At 38.2% G+C, this 18,304-nt stretch overlaps 1 protein-coding gene and 1 long non-coding RNA gene across 2 annotated transcripts in view; one reads left to right on the plus strand and one right to left on the minus strand.

The window, feature by feature from the left end:
• The window catches only part of LOC101741212 (tRNA (32-2'-O)-methyltransferase regulator THADA), a 39,766-nt gene extending 24,321 nt beyond the window's left edge, over nt 1-15,445 (minus strand). Inside the window, exons 1-17 of the mRNA XM_038017135.2 lie at nt 15,198-15,445; nt 14,914-15,094; nt 14,119-14,352; nt 13,403-13,655; nt 12,945-13,126; nt 12,126-12,349; nt 10,569-10,753; nt 10,071-10,261; nt 9,314-9,482; nt 6,020-6,175; nt 4,752-4,951; nt 4,094-4,208; nt 3,696-3,841; nt 3,019-3,180; nt 1,943-2,052; nt 1,334-1,388; nt 1,192-1,267 (exon numbers count right to left, since the gene is read on the minus strand). Coding sequence (XP_037873063.1) covers nt 1,192-1,267; nt 1,334-1,388; nt 1,943-2,052; nt 3,019-3,180; nt 3,696-3,841; nt 4,094-4,208; nt 4,752-4,951; nt 6,020-6,175; nt 9,314-9,482; nt 10,071-10,261; nt 10,569-10,753; nt 12,126-12,349; nt 12,945-13,126; nt 13,403-13,655; nt 14,119-14,352; nt 14,914-15,094; nt 15,198-15,306 — 2,748 coding nt within the window. The 5' untranslated portion in view covers nt 15,307-15,445. The remainder of the gene's footprint in view (nt 1-1,191; nt 1,268-1,333; nt 1,389-1,942; nt 2,053-3,018; nt 3,181-3,695; nt 3,842-4,093; nt 4,209-4,751; nt 4,952-6,019; nt 6,176-9,313; nt 9,483-10,070; nt 10,262-10,568; nt 10,754-12,125; nt 12,350-12,944; nt 13,127-13,402; nt 13,656-14,118; nt 14,353-14,913; nt 15,095-15,197) is intronic.
• Nucleotides 470-6,396, plus strand: LOC134200590 (uncharacterized). Its single transcript, XR_009975573.1, has 2 exons — nt 470-1,379; nt 2,983-6,396. It is a non-coding gene; the product is annotated as an uncharacterized LOC134200590 (long non-coding RNA).
• Nucleotides 15,446-18,304: the final 2,859 nt, after the last annotated feature.

Raw genomic sequence — 18,304 nt, forward strand, 5'->3', positions numbered from 1 at the left:
GCAAATATTAATAAAGACAAACAATATTACTCTATTCTCAATTTGACTACAGACTATAAGCAATAAGAAAAGTTTGACAATAAGCAAATAGGTAGTATGCATGCGTGTGTGCGTCAAATACATGGTTAGTGTATGTAATGACTTTTTCATGCATAATTTAAAAAAATATTAACATTTTGCACTACTTCACTATATTCTCTATAAGTATGGGAAATTTCGTACTCCTCCGTCCGGGCAATTTTCGTAAAAAGGGGTACAAAGGTTTTGCTTCACGTATTAATATATAGATGTTTTAAACGTTCTAAACAGACCTTACTCTTTTCTCCGTAGATCTTGCAAATTATATGATACCAAGTTCTCTAATGCTGACATTTTTTGCTTGTCAGTTGTAGCTTATAGAAATGCTATTTTGGAATATTTATAAGGTGATTTTTTTAAGTTAATGTACATAATAATATGTACGTATTGTTTTTTGTGCAAACTTAAATTTCTAAATCTCTCTTTTTTTTCTTCCTTTGTTCACTTTCTACTTTTATTTAATTTTGATGGCAGAAACATGTTGGGTTATTGTTTTACGTTTTTGAAGTGAAAATTTCTTTAGAATCGTTGTGATTTCAAACCGGATGCAACGGAAAAAACGACAGGTAAGAGACACAAATACAAAAATGTGTAGGATGAATGAGACAGAAATATACATACTATTTAATACAGCGCCATCTGTGAGATTTTTTAATACTAACGTGTGTATGAAAGCTCTTGTAGTGAATTTTAATTTAGGATTATACGTGAAATTAAAATATCAATTCACAGAGGGCGCTACCTTACAATTATTTACTAATGACAAAATTTTACATATACTTAAGACGCTTAGGATAATTGTATTTTAATTTTGGAAGGTTTCACTTCTACCACGTGTGAATTGCACACATTTTAATTTTTTTTAAATATTATATGTTTGTATTGTACTGTTGTTGTTCCCAAATAAATAAATGTTTAACAAGAAGAAGAAAATATGCATCTAGTAATATTTCACAATTTTTTTTGTCATTGCTAAACTTGTGTACAATGCTTGTAGCAGATCTTCCAGAACCTACCAATTGCAAATAGGTATGCTCAAATTATATGACCAATTAGAACACCATTACTTTTTTAATATAGACAAGTAGAGAGGGCAGTCGCGCGGCGTCGTACCTCCTTCACCGACCTCCAGGCACAGAGTAGCACCATCTGCGCCGTGACGTGTCCCCCGCCGCCCGGCGCTGCCCCCCTGCAACGACAACGACAGTGAGCGGACGCCGCGACCGGAGGAGCCCCCCCCGCGCCCGGCACTCACCCGCCGTCCCCCTGCTCCGTCACCACGGCCCCCGACATGTCCATCGGTAGGTGGCCTATGATATACAAACAAAACATTATTTTTAATACGTTAACTATTGTGACTTAATGGCATTGGATAAGACGCATTCTACGGCGCAGCGGAGACAACGTAGCATCAATCGCATTTGAGTGGCAACCGCTTGGCAGGAGAAGACCTGGTCGCCCTGTACTCACTTGGCGACGCACCGTGGAGAGTGAGATGAGGACTGCCGGGATCATCTGGAGTGATGTCAAGGAGCAAGCGCAAGACAGGGTCAATTGGAGACAACTTGTGAGGGCCCTATGTACCAGCGGGGTACCCTAGGACTACAACAACAACAACTATTGTGACTAAAATAAAACGAATGGTTGACGAGTGCTCATGGTCGGCAGCAGCGGATTTGGTCCCGGCGGCAGTATTCACTTTGTGACATATATGCGCTTTACCGACCCGTTCACACACGTGTGTTAAGTGTAAAAAGACTTTTTTTTAAAAGGGCTTATAAAAATATTGTCATTGCCAAGCTACGGACATTGACAATGTCAGGACAGTATCGACTTGATTGTTGACAGTAGACGTCGTACGCACCTTCCGGCGATGAGTTGTTGACGACGCAGGCCACGGCCTCGCTCGCTTCGAAGCAAATGTTGATGATGTCACCCATCAACAACCGCCACCTCTCGTCCTCCGATATCGCTCTGAAACATCTCTTGGTCATGGTGACGACAAATGGACGGTGAAGGTGCTTGCTGCACCGACGGTCCCAATGAATGAATGAATATTTTGAATGAATGAATGAATGATTTACATTATGTCAGACAACAACCAGTGCATATGTGTACACAGTACCATTGAAACATACTTAAAAATACCAAAATCAATCAATTAAAAAAGATACATTTATTAAACATAATTATCAGTTGAATACATTTAAAATATTCAATTCAACTGATACTTACTTCGAACTAACCATTATTATTGTTATTATTTAGTCCGCTAGTGAACCATGGTACAGTGGTTCAAGTATCGACAGTCATAACTAGAGGTCGGAGTAGGTAGATTGATTGATGTCGTTGACGTCAAACGTAGAGGATAATATGGATATGCCTCCAAAATACCGGAACTTCATTTTTATTGTGATATTTGTTCTGGAATTTTAAAATTAGCATGAATCTGTGTTTAATTTGAAAACCGTATTAATAATATTAATCTACTAATCTACTAATATACTAATCTAGTGAAAGAAATCAGTATCTTATTTTATACAAAAACACCTTGGAATAGTTACACCGTATTTTGTCCCTTTCTGTTGAATTAGAAATGACGCTTGTCAGTATGAGACAAAACTTAGACAGGGCTTTTTTTTACTTTATCTCATCAAATATAGAAATTGTATCCGATGAGAACTAAAAAGATTTTTTGTTAAATTTTAAAAATAATCATTATAGATAAAATGGCATGTCCATATTACAATATCTTGACGCAAGTATGTATATAAAATCAATCTACCTACTCCGACCACTGGTCATAGCGGTCTGTTAATGCCTTCTGAAAACGCCTGCTTTGAAAAAGTCGTTAACGAGATTCGAGTGTCTTTCTATTAACTTGTGTTCTGCCACCCGCTTCAGAGAGGACGTCAGCACGGCAGGGGGTACAGTACTCACTGGGGGTCGAGCGCGGTGAGCAGGTGCCGCAGACAGCGCAGCGCGCCGTAGGGGGGCCGCCGCGACCCCGCCCGCACCCCGCGCGCGCACCCCGCCACCCGCGCCCGCGCCTCCCGCGCCACGCCCTGCACCAGCGCGAACGTCACCGGCTCCGGACCGCGGCTGAGAGACAACATATAGCACTGAGTTTGTTCCCATTTCAAAACGATATATTTTCCCATTTTTTTATGACCAGGTAACTAAAAGCTTTAGGTGAAGTCTTATTTTAATTTTAATTTATTGAAAACTTTTTTATAAGAAAAATGATATTATGAAATGAAATGAAGTTGATTAATATGAAACAAGGCATGAAATGAAATGAGTTAATATGGGATGAAAGATAGTCTCAGTAAAATGGTGGTCTTGAGACTTTTCAGTGGAATTTTTGGAGAATCCCGAGAAGTTACGTTCAGCAGTTTTGTTTCATTTTCCCACATTTGTGCACTTTCACAGATACTAAACAGTTAATAAACAACCGTTATTACAAATTGAAACCTGAAGAGACACTAAATAGACAAAATAATACAAATCACACAACTTCACTCCGCACTTTCCGCCAAAAAAATCTTTATTATAGTCGAATTTCGGCTACTGCGGAACCATGAGCTATATTATAACAAAAATGAAATTCGACTTACAAAGTTTCATCTTGAACTATATTTTCGGGTAATTTCTTCCTCAGTAGATCCATCTTGTAGGCCGCCGACACACAGTCCGTCGGCTTCGGCGAGGAGGCCTGAGCCAATATGTCGGATAGTTTCAAACTTGTGGAGTAGCTGTTGTCCTGGAATATCAAATAAAATAACATATCCTGGGGTTTTTTTATTTATTGCCCTTATAGGCAGACGAGCATACGGCCCACCTGATGGTGAGTGATTACCGTCGCCCATGGACTTCAGCAATGCAAGGGGCAGAGCCAAGCTGCTGCCTACCAAAACCTATTTTCTAAAAGTCTCTGAGATACCATTTCGCGTCCACTTGCGAATTTTCATATAACATATGCACTGCGCCTTGATCTACTGTAAGATATATTCACCTTTAATATCTCTGGAGGACACTTCTCTAATATACTCAGAGCCATTGCTTTGTTACTCTCGTAGCTGTCGTCCAAATGTAGTAACAGTTTCTCCACGAACTCGGGATCCCATGACCTGGATGAAACATTGGAATATTCACATAAGGAATGTTTGTATTGAGCCTTGTTGATAACTTAATAGCATACTACTATAATTATACTGACTATAATTAATTGAAATTATAAGCCTGTACACTATTATGACTCTATTGTCAAAGACTATTATATACTATACTTTACTTATGTAATCACAGATTGCGCCAAGACTTTACACTTTAGACAAATATTATTAGAGAGAAACAATATTTAACCTATTCTCAATTTGACTACAGACTATAAGCAATAAGAAAATTTTGTGTGAAAAGTGTGTGCATGCGTGTGTGTGTCAAATATATCGTAGTGTGTGTATTTTTTTTATTGATTATAGTTTTATGCCTAATTAAAAAAAATTTAACATTCTGCCATCCTCTATATTCTCTATATGTGTGGGAAATTTCATACTCCTCCGTCCGCGCAATTTTCGTAAAAAGGGGTGCAAAGATTTTGCTTCACGTATTAATATATAGATTATTGTATTATTGGGATTACGTGAGTAAACGTTTAAAGTCAATCAAGAAACCTGGGACAGTCTGCTGGATACACGGCGTCGGCCCAGACGAGGATCTGCAGCGCGACGCAGCGGCGGCTGTAGTTGGCGCCGGGCAGGAGGCTGCGGCCGCAGAGCTGCGTCAGCTCGGGCAGGAAGGCGGCGTAGTGGGCGCAAAGCGCGTGGCGCCGTCGCCGCAGCGCGCCGTAGCTGTCCCCCAGCCGCTTCATGAACTGTCGGTATAGGGTCGTGCTTGTCAAACCTCAATTCAAATCGCTCCCAAAAAGGACCAAGTTTAACAGCTTTTTTTAAAGATTTTATGGGCTGGTAATGAGACCTTTAAGACAAGTCTTATATCTTTTTCTTATATTTTGTTACTAACGACCCGCCCTCGCTTCGCTTAGGGAACTGTAATTTATTATTGATAACAGTATTTCTCCACTATTTAATGGATGTTATAATATTATACATATAAACCTTGCTCTTCAATCACTCTATCTATTAAAAAAAAACTGCATCAAAATCCGTTGCTTAATTTTAATGATTTAAGCATACATATGGATATAGGGACAGAGAAAGCGACTTTGTTTTATACTATGTAGTGATAATATGAAAAATGAAGGAAGGAAGGAAGGTAGAGAGGCGGCCCCAGAGCAACTTAGCGTCGCTCGGTGGAGCAGGAGCTAGGCGTCTTGGGCATGACGTGGGAGGAGCTAGAACAGACTGCCCAAGACCGATGTAAATGGAAGGATTTGACTCGATTCCTACACCCCAGCAGAGGGTAATAGGAAAGAATGATGATGATAATGAAAAATAAAGTGAGCTTTGTGAAACAAGTTTAGATAGAATGAAATAAATTCTCACTAAAACGGTAGTTATTTACTGTAACTGTTCCGGTGGACTTTTTGGAAGTACCCGAGAAGCTACGTTCAGGGGATTTGTTTCATTTTCCAACACTTGTGCCCCTTCACAGATGTTGAAACATTTATTAAGTCAACGATATTGGCTGTGCTATGAAACATAATAAATAATAGTTTAAAAAAACTAACAAAACACGCTTTTATAGAAAATTCAACTAAAAAATAGAAAATAAAACTATTCTTTTTTATTTTTTAGTTGAATTTCAATTAGTATTTCAATATATTTTTTGAAATATTGAATTGTCTTCGGCCCTTAATAAGTATACCAAATTTCGAGTTAATCCGACGTTTTGAAGGGGTCCAAAATCATGTTCAAAGATTCCGTTACATACTAACATACATACGTCTGAAGCTAATAAAAGCGTATTAAAAAGGACCTACTTTCTTCATGACCGATAGGGTGAGCTGCCGGAAGCTCGGCGCCTGCGCGTTGATGTTGTACTTGAGGTAGTGCAGGACGAACGACAGCTCCTCAGGGGTGAACGGTTCCGTCGACTTCGGAGACTCCACCACCAGGGACAGAGACAGGATCCGGGTCTGGTAATAATATCACGGGTATTAACCGTAATTTAAACGAATCAATCAATTTTAACACTGACATTCACCTGGAGTGAGATGAGACTTTTGTGAAGTGTAGACTCCAATAAATATAAAAAATTGCTATTATCTGTGGCACAATATCTCTTGTTTATGTAAAATATCTATGATTGTAATGATTGCGGATACAAAATAATAAAAAGAACAACGTGATTTTTTTCTCCACCGAGTTTTATTAAATTTTATCATCACAAACATTCTACAAGCCCATAACTAATCACAACTTTACATTCATTCTCATGCCCTTCTCCCAGTCACCTGGGGTTAGCATAACATGTTTTCTCCTTCCATACTCCTCTATCATATACCATTTCTTCGCTCACTCCCCTCATACACATATCGTCTTTCACGCAATCCATCTATTTCTTCTTAGGTCTACCTCTTCCTCTAAATCCTTCCATATTCACAGTTAACATTTTCTTACCAACCTCATTTTCATTTTGTCTCATCACATGTCCATACCATCCCAAACGTGCACTTCTCAGCTTCTCTGTAACAGGTGCCACTTTCAGACTTCCTTTCGGACTTCAGATTCGCATCTCTGCTGCATGCAATCGCTTTTTATCCGCCACTTTAGTCGTCTAACAAGCTGATCCATACAATACGACGGGCCTTATTAAAGTCTTCATATCTTCCCTTTTAGAGAAGAAGACTTTTGAAAAAAAAACCGGATTTTCAAAATCAGTCCAAAAATAAAGTAGAGTTTAACTAACGTACTCAACAAATGTACACAGCTGTTGTGGCTGGTAGCCGTCACAGAACACAAGATATCTTACAGATGCCTGAATCTCGCTTACGACATTATCAAGATAAGCTTGCACAACAAGTTCCGAACAACTAGGGTAAAACCTGGATAGATGCCGCAGCGGGATAGATGCCTCATATTCTAAAAACCTAACTTCCCGCACTCGTGACAAAAAATTAATTGAATAAGTAGGAACCACAGTCACCCTATATCTTATGTACCATTTGACAATCGCTTGGTGACGAAGTGTTTTCCTCGTGCATCAAATTTTCTCCGCGCGAAATTTCCCGAACACGTAAAAGATTTAAAGGTTAGTATTTAGCGTGGTATAACTTTATAATTAGTGTAAAATTCCATTATATTTTTTACTACGTGAATATATTGGTTTATTGAGTCTGCATCTAGGTGTAAATAAATGCTATTATGCTTATAATTTATTTACAAAAAAATTGGGCATCTATCCTTATCATAAAGGATAGTTGCCCTGATTTTTTGGGGTATAGGTGCCCTTAGGGGCAATCTATCCCTCCATACTCTGCTATTTCAGAATACAGCAGAAATATGCCACGAAAACATAAAACACAAACAAATGGTTTACAGTTCAAGCAGCGAAGATGAAGACAATCCACTTAACTATAAAATGAAAGGAAATAAAACTATAGATTGGCCCCTAAAGAAATCTAAGGGATAACTAAGGGATACCTAAAACGCACGTAAAAATATCTGCATTGAATGTTTTGAAAACTATAAAAATACGAATTCGCAATCTGACTGGATTCAATGTTTAATGTTTCAGAACTAGCTTCATGAAACGTGTTTTTCAGAAATGATGTCGAAGATGTGGAAAATTAAAAGCACTATCCAGTTTAACTTCATATGGACAAAATAAAGATACCTTTATTGTGTTATTTTAATATAAAAAAATATGATTTTGCAATGTACACATTGGCACTTAATGTGAATATTTTATAATCAATTAAGAATTTATATTTTTGTTGAATAAATATTTGTAAAATTTTATTTAATAAAAAAATATGATAATGCATGTTGAAACTTAAAATTTTGTAGTTTAGTAAACAAACGCTTTAAAAATTTAATTATGACCATTTGTGTGATATGAGAATTATCTTCTAATTATAAACATTAAAAATACAAAATAAAAAAAATAAAAATACTAAATATTTTGTATTATTATGACCCATGTTTCTTGGAGACAATTGCTTTAGGAATAGAACTTTTTAATATTTGTTTTTTTCGTTTACACGGTATAAAGGGAAACTATCCTGCACTGCAGGCATCTATCCTGCTCAGTATTTTCTTGGTGGGGCAACTATCCATACAGGTAGGCATCTATCCTCCAAAAAAAGGTTCTACGAAAAACGAATTTCTGCAAAATCTGTATTTGACAAGTTAAAAAAAATGTATACTAATTAAACATAGAGGACTGAGCTAACTACATTAATAGAAATTATTCGTATAAAATCAATATTTTTAAAATTACATGACTATTTCAAAAAGTGGGGCATCTATCTCGGCTTTACCCTACATTCGGAGCGTCGGTCTACCGAGCAATATCACCCGGTCGGTGGAAGACCTTCGCTTCTTCGTTATTCCCACACAATTAAACATACAACCTTTTTTGACGTTGGTTAAAATCGTTGCGTTATGCGAGGACGCCATTTATTGAAGTGAAACTTCTAATACAACTTCCAACAAGGTTGCGTTAAACGTTTAACGCTCCTGGGGAGAGGGAATAGAAAGAGACAGAGCGAGAGTGAATGCGTGGCACTCGAGTGAATGCGTGTCACTCGAGCGCATGCGCGTAGTATACCTGTTACAGGCCAGCGCGAGCGTTAGCAACGAGTAGTGTCCAATATTTTAATGAAATATTTAAAAACTTAATTATATATATTTATTTTTCTATCTGCAATTTAAAATATATATAATATAAATGTTGAAGATGTCGCATCTCTTATACACGGCATTCCCTATTACAACAACAATTTGATTTAAGGATGAAAAATTAAGAAAATCACCTGTCAATACTACACATGCCCACTGAGTTTCTCGCCGGATCTTTTCAGTGGGTCGCGTTTTCGATCCGGTGGTAGGTTCTGCGAAGCACTGCTCATGCTAGGGCCAGCGTTAGCAACACTCCGGTTCGAGCCCCGTGAGCTCACCTACACCTTAGGGTGAAACTGAAATAGCCTCTCAAGGCTATCAGCACAAGTTAAAAAAAAAACTACACGTCGAAAAAGAAGTTTCACTTCATTCACGTGCACCAAGTTGCACGTTTTTTCTGTATACTATAAGTAGACGGCACTATACAGTACCTCGTCTGCGGCGCTGACTGCGGCGCGCTCCAGCAGCGGGTAGGGGGCGGCCCCCCTCCAGCGGTCGCTGCCCCCCACCCCGCCCCCCGCGCCCCGCGCCGCGCTCAGCAACATCAGCACACACTTCAGGTCCTTACTCGAATTTTCAGACTCCTCGATGTACGGTATACTGTAATGCAGCGGTCGGCGAACTTTTTTAATTATTACCCTAAAATATTTTTGTGTAAGTTGATAATATCCCATGGCGAAGAAAAAAATAAAACGAAATCGCTTCTTTTCTTCTTTCATATTATAGGCCCCATGATAATTTTGAAAAGAAAATATTATTTTTTCGTTTCGTTTCATTTCGTTTCATCGAGTTTGAAATCACAACGATTCTAAAGAAGTTTCAATTCAATAATAATATATACTTTTTACTCACAAAAAATTCATTTTTCCCCCCCAAAATTTCATTTTACCCCATTTGGGGTAATTTACCCCGGTTCCCCGACCTCTGCTGTAATGAGACACGCAGACCGGACAACGATACGGTTACGTTAAAACAAATATTACATTTGAATTAGTGACCTATCATTTATGGTAACACAATTTAGTTTTTAAATTTTTAATTTTAATCTTTTTTTAATTTAACAAATTGCCTTACAATCGTCATATATTTGATACACAGAAATAGATCAACATTTCAATTTATTACAATTCAAAATCGCGTAGCACGAAGCGTAATTGTTCATGAGGGTAGCGACAAATTTAAACTCACATGTAATTCATGAGGTTCTCATCTAGCTTGATCGCTTTAGCCAGCAGGCCCTCCAGGATATTCAAGATCGCGGAATCCGTGTCGTTGTTGGAAGCGTAGCTCAATATCGGCCGGACCCAGTGCTCGTGCAGGTCGCAGGTCGTCGACCCCTGCGCGTGTTTCTGCAGGAGACTCTCCAATGCTATCGTGGCCTGTTCAATTAATAACAATTTTAATATTTTAATAGTATATAATAATTTTGTCATGTCGACTATAAAAACGTTACAAGGACGACATTAAACACCTTGGGCCTATGAGTGTCCCTTTGGAGTTCCAAATTTCACCAGGTCCCTCACAACCCACGCTAGATATTATAATAATATGTCAAATAAAAAAAATGTATTTTCTAGTAATAAAAAAAAAAAAAATTTCCTTTTGAAATGAGAGTTGAGAGTTCGGACTTTAAAGTTATACAGTTTTCGGTTTTCTGCGTCGGTATCGTTACGAGCGAGTACTCACGCTGGCCCGGATCGCCTGCGAGCCGAGAGCGTTCACCGTGTCGGGTATGACGCCGCTCAGTCGGGCCATGACGCCGTCCGCTCCGAGCTCAGCAATGAGTGACGTCAGACACAGGTAGAAACTCTTTCTGTCCCTGTCCACAGACTTGATGGCTTCGATCAGATTCGCTAGGGCTTTTGTGTTACCTGGAACAATGTTTTTTATTGTACGATCAGGCGAGCTCACGGTCTTCATGATGTTAGGAGTCTATAAGTATCACAATTAGGATCCCATTGTCTACGTAGAGACATTTGTGATTTAAGGGATAACGCGCCAGATATCGCGTCCTTCAGCGATGCGACCGTGCCGATCCGAAAATCCTGCCAGTAGCAATCTACCTAGTCTTGCCATAAATACTGAGACAAAGGAAAAAAAAATCTATTGCAAATAACATTTATTACTTTTACAGTGTGTTATTTTAATACATAAATATAAAACAATTTAAAGTATAAAAAGCTTATTCGAAGTAGTCTCCATTGGCTGCAATACAGTCCTTTAAACGTTGAGGCCAGTTATCAATAGAAGCACGCACTCTTTCCATGGGAAAATTTTTCACTGCCAATCGTACGGATTATTTTAGGGACTCCAAATTATCATGGCGTTTAGAGCAAGCCGTACTCTCTAAAACTGACCATAAATCATAATAAAGCGGATTAAGATCAGGACTAGACGACGGCCAGTCTTCAGCTCTGATGAAGTCCGAAACGTTCGTTTCCAACCAATACTGCGTAGACCGAGCTTTATGATCTGGCGCCGAGTCTTGCTGGAAGGACCATTCTTGATTATTGAACATGGTGTTGTTAAGGGGCTTCACTATCTTCTCAAGAATGTTATCTTGATACACTTGTGCCGATGTTTTGATACTGTTTACGCATCAACTCCTCTTTCGCGAAGTCGGGAAAGACGGAGGCAGCGCGGCGCGGGAGGGGGCGGCAAACCGGCGGACCGGCGAGCTCCGCAGCGCGGACACAACAGACAACCACCTTCACTTCTGAACGGGACTCAACAGCTACAAGACGCGCAATTATGTACAATATTATTTTGCATTAAAACCAAAAAGAATTCAATAGTATTTGTAATTTAACGGCAGACATCACAAACCACCTAAGAAAACAAATCACAAAGGAAATACAGTCTGAAATTCACAATCAAGAACAGATACCTTTTTCACAAAAGTATGGCTCAGTCATTCCTTCATAGCTAATACCCCACCAAACCATCACTGAAGTAAGATAGTGCCCACTTTGCACTCTGTCGACTAATTGGGAAGTTTCCTTAGAGTTTTGAGCATAAATACGGTCATTTTGTTTGTTAAAATGTTGCTCAATCAATCATATAAAAATGACAGATTCCAAATTCAAATGTAATATTTTGTTTATTTTTAATTGTAACAGTATTTATGGCTTAGGGTGGGTGGGCTAAGTAATTCCACTTTCCAGTTTAAAGGGTGGGGGGGTCATTTTGTAGTACAATTGAAACTTCAAACTTGAAATTAGGTCTATAAGCATAATCGACAACCTTGTTTGTTCATCCTGACGGAATATTTAACGAGGCACGCCATGATCTGTGCGCTCAGGTGTCTGACGCTGTCCACGAAATGCTCCAGGTGCGACCAGGTGAACACAAATAGACTCTCCATCATTTCTTGTCCTAGTTCGTCACTATTAATCTTGTCTAACATTTTACTGATCTGCAACACTGTTCTAGTCACGCTTAAAGAGAACGATGATTCTGATGAGCTCCTGAAAATTGTGAAATAAATTTAATCATTGATCCTACATGGTCATTCTTTGATGTAGATTCATTCAATCAGTTTTTACCATGTACCAATTTTATTTTTTGTTTGTTTTGGTTTTATAGTTTGCTTCTAAGATATTTTTTTCTCATAATGATACTTATTTCCCTATAATAAGTACTTTATTGTAAGAATTAACATGTTGACTTTCTACAAATTTATTTCCCAAATAAATAAATTAAGTAGTATTTGGCAAAAACTAGTAGGTAATTCCCTCATACTAAAGTTTTATTTATTTCAGTATTTGTATTGTACTGTATGCATTTTCATATATTGTTTGAATGCTCAGTGTTTATGGAAATGTACTCCATTTAACACATGTAGTGCGACAAAAAGCTGTATCTCATACCACAGAACTTTGTGAGTGGTAGCAATGTGTAGGTTGTGTTACTGTATTGAGGGTTTTATTCCTATACAATGCTGAATGATTACTATGCACTCAAAGGCTGCCATTCATATTAAAACCGGTGAAGGCTTCAAGGTAACATAACACAGCCAGAAACAGCCTTTTTGTGAGTCTCAAGTGCCAAAATAAATCATACCTTTCTCCAATCAGCAAAACACTGTTAATTAATTGTATGATTGCAGGTGTATTATCTACAATCTGCTTCTCCAAGTCTTCAGGACTCACAACTGTAGCTATTGCCGAATATAGTGCTAGTTGGGAAGCTTCATCACTTAACAACTCACTGAGGTTAACATCCGATATGACCGGATGAATTATCTGTAAATAAAATATGTTATTGTATGGTATAATGGTAGTGCAAGGAGCATTTTAGTTTGTTCCAATATGTACTGTATTCATAATGTTCTTGAGAGCAGGTTGCTACTGACTGGCTGTCAACCGTGAACTCTGTTGCATAAAACCTTCATTTTATTTTACAGGGTATAACAAGATTGTGTCAAAGTCATAATGGTAATATTCTAAACAGAAGTGTAATATGTTATGTTTCAAAGTATACCTCTTATTCCCAACAAAAATAATACAAATCTTTTTAACCTGCAGCCAAGAATCTGGTCCATTTTCCAAACAGTGTAGTGACAGGAACAATATTCCACATACTGATTTAGTGTCCATAGGCACTTCATCGTCAAAGAGTAATTGTTTGATAAACAATCTTGTTGTGCTAAACTTAGTTACGATGATTTCAGATTCTGAATCTGTTTTCTGTACAATGTGCAGCAATAATCGTAGAGCTAAGTGAGTCAGGTTGTGTATTTCATTCTTTTCTGTTGGTGATAACGGAGTCTCTCTAAAAATGAAAACATCTTGCTTAAATATCATGTTCTAATATGTTACATTTGAATTTTATAACACAATGTTATTCCTTTATGCTGGAAGTCATTTGAGAACGTACAGAGCGGTGAAAGGCTATTTGGTTTAAGCGACATATTTGCAATTTTGCAGTAGAGCCATTTAAGGTTTAAAATTTAAAATTTCAGGACAAAAAACTTCAGCTATTTGAATGGGGTAAACTTAATTGAAGTTCAATTAACAACACTAATATTTTGTTGCTAATACCAAATAAAACGGACCTTTAATTACAAAGATAAAAATCGCATATTAAGTGAAATGTCTCTTAAATGCCTTTCACCCCTCGATATGTCAAGTATGTATTTCCTTAGAAAAATTGGTGACTACTTGTAATTTGAGCACCAACATAATTGCATCACTCTTAGAAGTTTTTAATTGAATCTTATATAAATAAAATAAACCTGAGAGACTTCACACAATACTGCAAGCATCCATTAAAATAATCTATTAAATGCATCTCAACCAATTTCACAGCATTTGCTCCAGCCGGAAAATTTTCAATGCAAGTAGATATTCTCAATACTGTGGTTTCATAATTTTTATATTCAGTATGTTCGTGTCTCGTTATAGATATTATTTCTTTTGCTAATGTCTCTGTAAATGGTTGCTGTAGTTTCGTTTGTTTTGTTATTTGCCTGTAAGGACAAAATAGATAAATAATAGTATTGATATCTATAAGTAGCTATATGACAGGATGGGACTACTTCCTATAATGAAGAACAACAACAGAGATCAATTTCTGTTTATTGTACTAATGAAACCGCACAGGAATTTTGGTGCCTTTGTTTTGATAAAAAAATTTGGCATTTAAATCAGTCATTAAATATTTTATAAATAATAAATATACTTTAGTTAAAAATTTTGGAATTAATTTTGATGTGCTCAGTTTTGTATTATCTCCTCAATATTTAAGGTAAAAATTTAAGAATATTCATAGATAAGAAAATAAATGTTAATAAGCTAAAAAAAATTGAGGTATCATAATTTTCTGTTTTATGGCAATAAAATACTGGAATTCTGGAATTAATAGTAAGATTCTGTTTATTTAATTTAATTTAAAATTATTATTATTTCATCATTTCGAATACGTAAGTATGAAAACTATTTAGATTGGTTACTCGTCGGCCTTATTAATATCGATAAAAAAGCCTTAATAATGTCAATAAAAAAAAGATATGATTATGATGCATATTTACCTCGAGAGAAAGCATTTTACTGGATGTTTGGGTTGTGCCTGTAAAAATACTAGCCCAAGAAAATGAACTGTTTCTATGTCTATTTCTGATTTTAATGTTTCGAATATTTCCTTTAGTACACTAAGTTGTTCATCTGTAGTCGATGACTTCATGAATTTCTGTTTTAATTCACTAACCATATCTACAAAATTAAACACAATGTCATATATTGTAATGATAGTTCATAGTTAAAGCTATTAAAAATGTTTTAATTTGAATGTTAACAATGAAAATAAATAACTTACCTTTATTTTGTTCATTCCAAATATTTTCTATTAAAACCGGTTCGAAAACGAAGTTATTTTTATTTTTATTAAACCCCGATCGGTTAATTCTTAATGAAAGACTGTTCATTTTAACGGATTCTAATTAATTTAATACAACTTTCAGGATTTCATCAAACCATATTCAATTTTGGTTGATTTGTTGTACAACACGTTTTCACGTGTTCTTGACATTTGACATAAAAATGTTGTTGTGGTAGTTTTTTTTTTAAAACAAGAAAAGTGAAAGAAATGAACTATCCAGCCATGAAAGTCTGTTAAAAGCCAATAGCTAAAAAGTGAAATGGGTGGGGCGCAATAATGAGGTTTATTTATGAGATTAATAATAGATTTAAACTAGAAATGAAATGAGTTGAAATGCGGTAAGTGTCGTGGCCTAAAGGATAAGATGTCCGCTGCTTTCGAACGATGTAACGATGTTCGAATCCCGCAAGCAATTAGCAATTTTCTAATGAAATACGTACTTAACAAATGTTCACGATTGATTTCCACGGTGAAGAAATAGCATCGTGTAATGAAAATCAAACCAGCAAATTTATAATTTGCGTAATTACCGGGGTAAGACCTCTTGTGAGTCCGCACGGGTAGGTACCACCACCCTGCCTATTTCTGCCGTGAGCAGTAATGCGTTTCGGTTTGAAGTGTGGGGCAGCCGTTGTAACTATACTGAGACCTTAGAAATCATATCTCAAGGTGGGTGGCGGCATTTACCTAGTAGATGTCTATGGGCTCCAGTAACCACTTAATACCAGGTGGGCTGTAAGCTCGTCATCTATACAATATATTAAAAAAAGCAATAAGTTAACACAATTTTCACTTCAGTTAATTCAGATAAATACTAAACTTCACGAATAAGTAAATTCTTGACTTAATGGCGGGATCACGAGGGGGGAACAATACGGTCTTTACCATAAGGGCACACGGGGCCCCCATTCTCAGGGGGCCCCGAAAGACCGACAATTTCTCTCACACGCTTATTCACAAAACATTTTTGTCGGGCACATTACACTTTTTTCACAAATCAGTAATCAGAAGGTATTAGAAGGCATATACTATGCCTATAATAGAAGATTTTGCTCAACAGACATCCCGAAAGAAACCGTTATCGAAATCGTAACCAAAAAACCAGCAGCATTCTAATATCATTAATGACATATTATATCATACTGTATTTGATTACCTATAATAAATGGTCATACTCAGTAAAAAAATGTTCTTGTGTGCCCAAGGGCCCCATCCTAGTTTAAGACGTCCCTGGGGGGCAAGATATATTAATTGTTTTATATTGATAAAGGCATAGCATCTGTAAAAGTGTATAAACGTGAGGAAACTAAATAAAGCCGCTGGCAATGCCTTCCTGGATTCTTCCAAAAAGTGCGCTGCAACGGTCTAAGTAAATAGCCACCCTTTTTACCGAGACTCTACATAATCTAATATGTATCACCTCGTTTCATTTTCCATCCTAATTGATTAATATTTCAAATTTTTTTTTTTTTTTTTTTTTTTTTTTTTTTTTTTTTTTTTTTTTTTTTTTTTTTTTTTTTTTTTTTTTTTTTTTTTTTTTTTTTTTTTTTTATTGCCCTTGTAGGCAGACGAGCATACGGCCCACCTGATGGTGAGTGGTTACCGTCGCCCATGGACTTCAGCAATGCCAGGGGCAGAGCCAAGCCGCTGCCTACTGCTTAATACTCTCCACAAGCCTCGTTTGAAGAAGGACATGTCATAGCGCTCAGGAAACACCGTGGAGGGGAGCTCATTCCATAGCCGGATGGTACGTGGCAAAAAAGATCTCTGGAAACGCACTGTGGATGACCGCAGAGGCTCCAGGTAGTATGGATGAACTCTACTCCGGTGGCGGGCGGTGCGATGGTAAAAACGAGATGCCGGTATCATCTCGAACAATTCCTCAGAGCACTCCCCATGGAACATACGGTACAAAATACAGAGGGAACCGAAGTCCCTCCGCAGACCCAGAGGCTCCAAACGATCCGTGAGAATGGGATTATCGACAATCCGAACGGCCCTCCTCTGTATGGAGTCAAATGGAAGAAGCTGGTATTTGGGAGCCCCGGCCCAGAGATGGGAGCAGTACTCCACGCGAGGCCGGACTTGTGCTTTATAAAGCAAAAGCCTTTGTCCAGGCGTGAAGTACCGCTTCGCTCTGTTGAGGACTCCCAGCATTTTGGACGCCAACTTGGCTTTGCCTTCCAAATGACTCCGAAACTGGACATCGCTCGAAATGTCGACCCCAAGTATCCCAATACTCTCGGAAGGTTGCAGGGATACTCCTTGGAATTGCGGCGCCATGACAAAGGGGTCCTTCTTCGCAGTGAACGCGCAAACTTGTGTCTTTATCGGGTTGAATTGAACCAAGTTCAATTCACCCCATTCGGAGACTCGCCCCAGAGAGTTCTCCACTTCAGACACAAGTTTTGATCGTCTCTCTTGCACCGCGCTCCGAGAGAGACTCTGATGGCCGATATATCGCGCATCCCCCGTGCTGTCATCCGCATAGCAATGCATGCCATCAATAGACAGCATGTCATTGATATACAGGATGAAAAGCGTGGGGGAGAGCACCGAACCTTGTGGAACGCCAGCGTTAATGGTCATGGTATCAGAACAGTCACCGTCTACAACGACCGTGATGCTCCGCCCATCCAAAAAGCTAGCGATCCACTTGCAGAGACCCTCGGGGATTCCGTAAGATGGTAGCTTCGATAGAAGTGCCCTATGCCAGACCCTGTCGAAGGCCTTCGCGATATCAAGGCTCACAGCAAGAGCCTCGCCCTTGCTCTCCAAGGCTTCAGCCCACCTGTGAGTAAGGTATACAAGAAGATCGCCAGCTGAGCGACCGTGACGGAAACCGTACTGTCGGTCACTGATCAGCTGGCGATCCTCAAGATACTTCAGGAGTTGTGTATTTATTATTCGCTCCATCACCTTGGAAAGCAAGGAAGTTATCGCGATAGGCCTATAGCTCGACGGGTCCGACCGGTCACCCTTCTTGGGGATAGGGTGGACGTGGGCGGTCTTCCATGAAGACGGAACCCTGTTAGCGCAATAAG

The sequence above is a fragment of the Bombyx mori genome, chromosome 18 (genome assembly GCF_030269925.1).
Source record: "Bombyx mori chromosome 18, ASM3026992v2".
In the NCBI taxonomy this organism is placed as follows: Eukaryota; Metazoa; Arthropoda; class Insecta; order Lepidoptera; family Bombycidae; genus Bombyx; species Bombyx mori.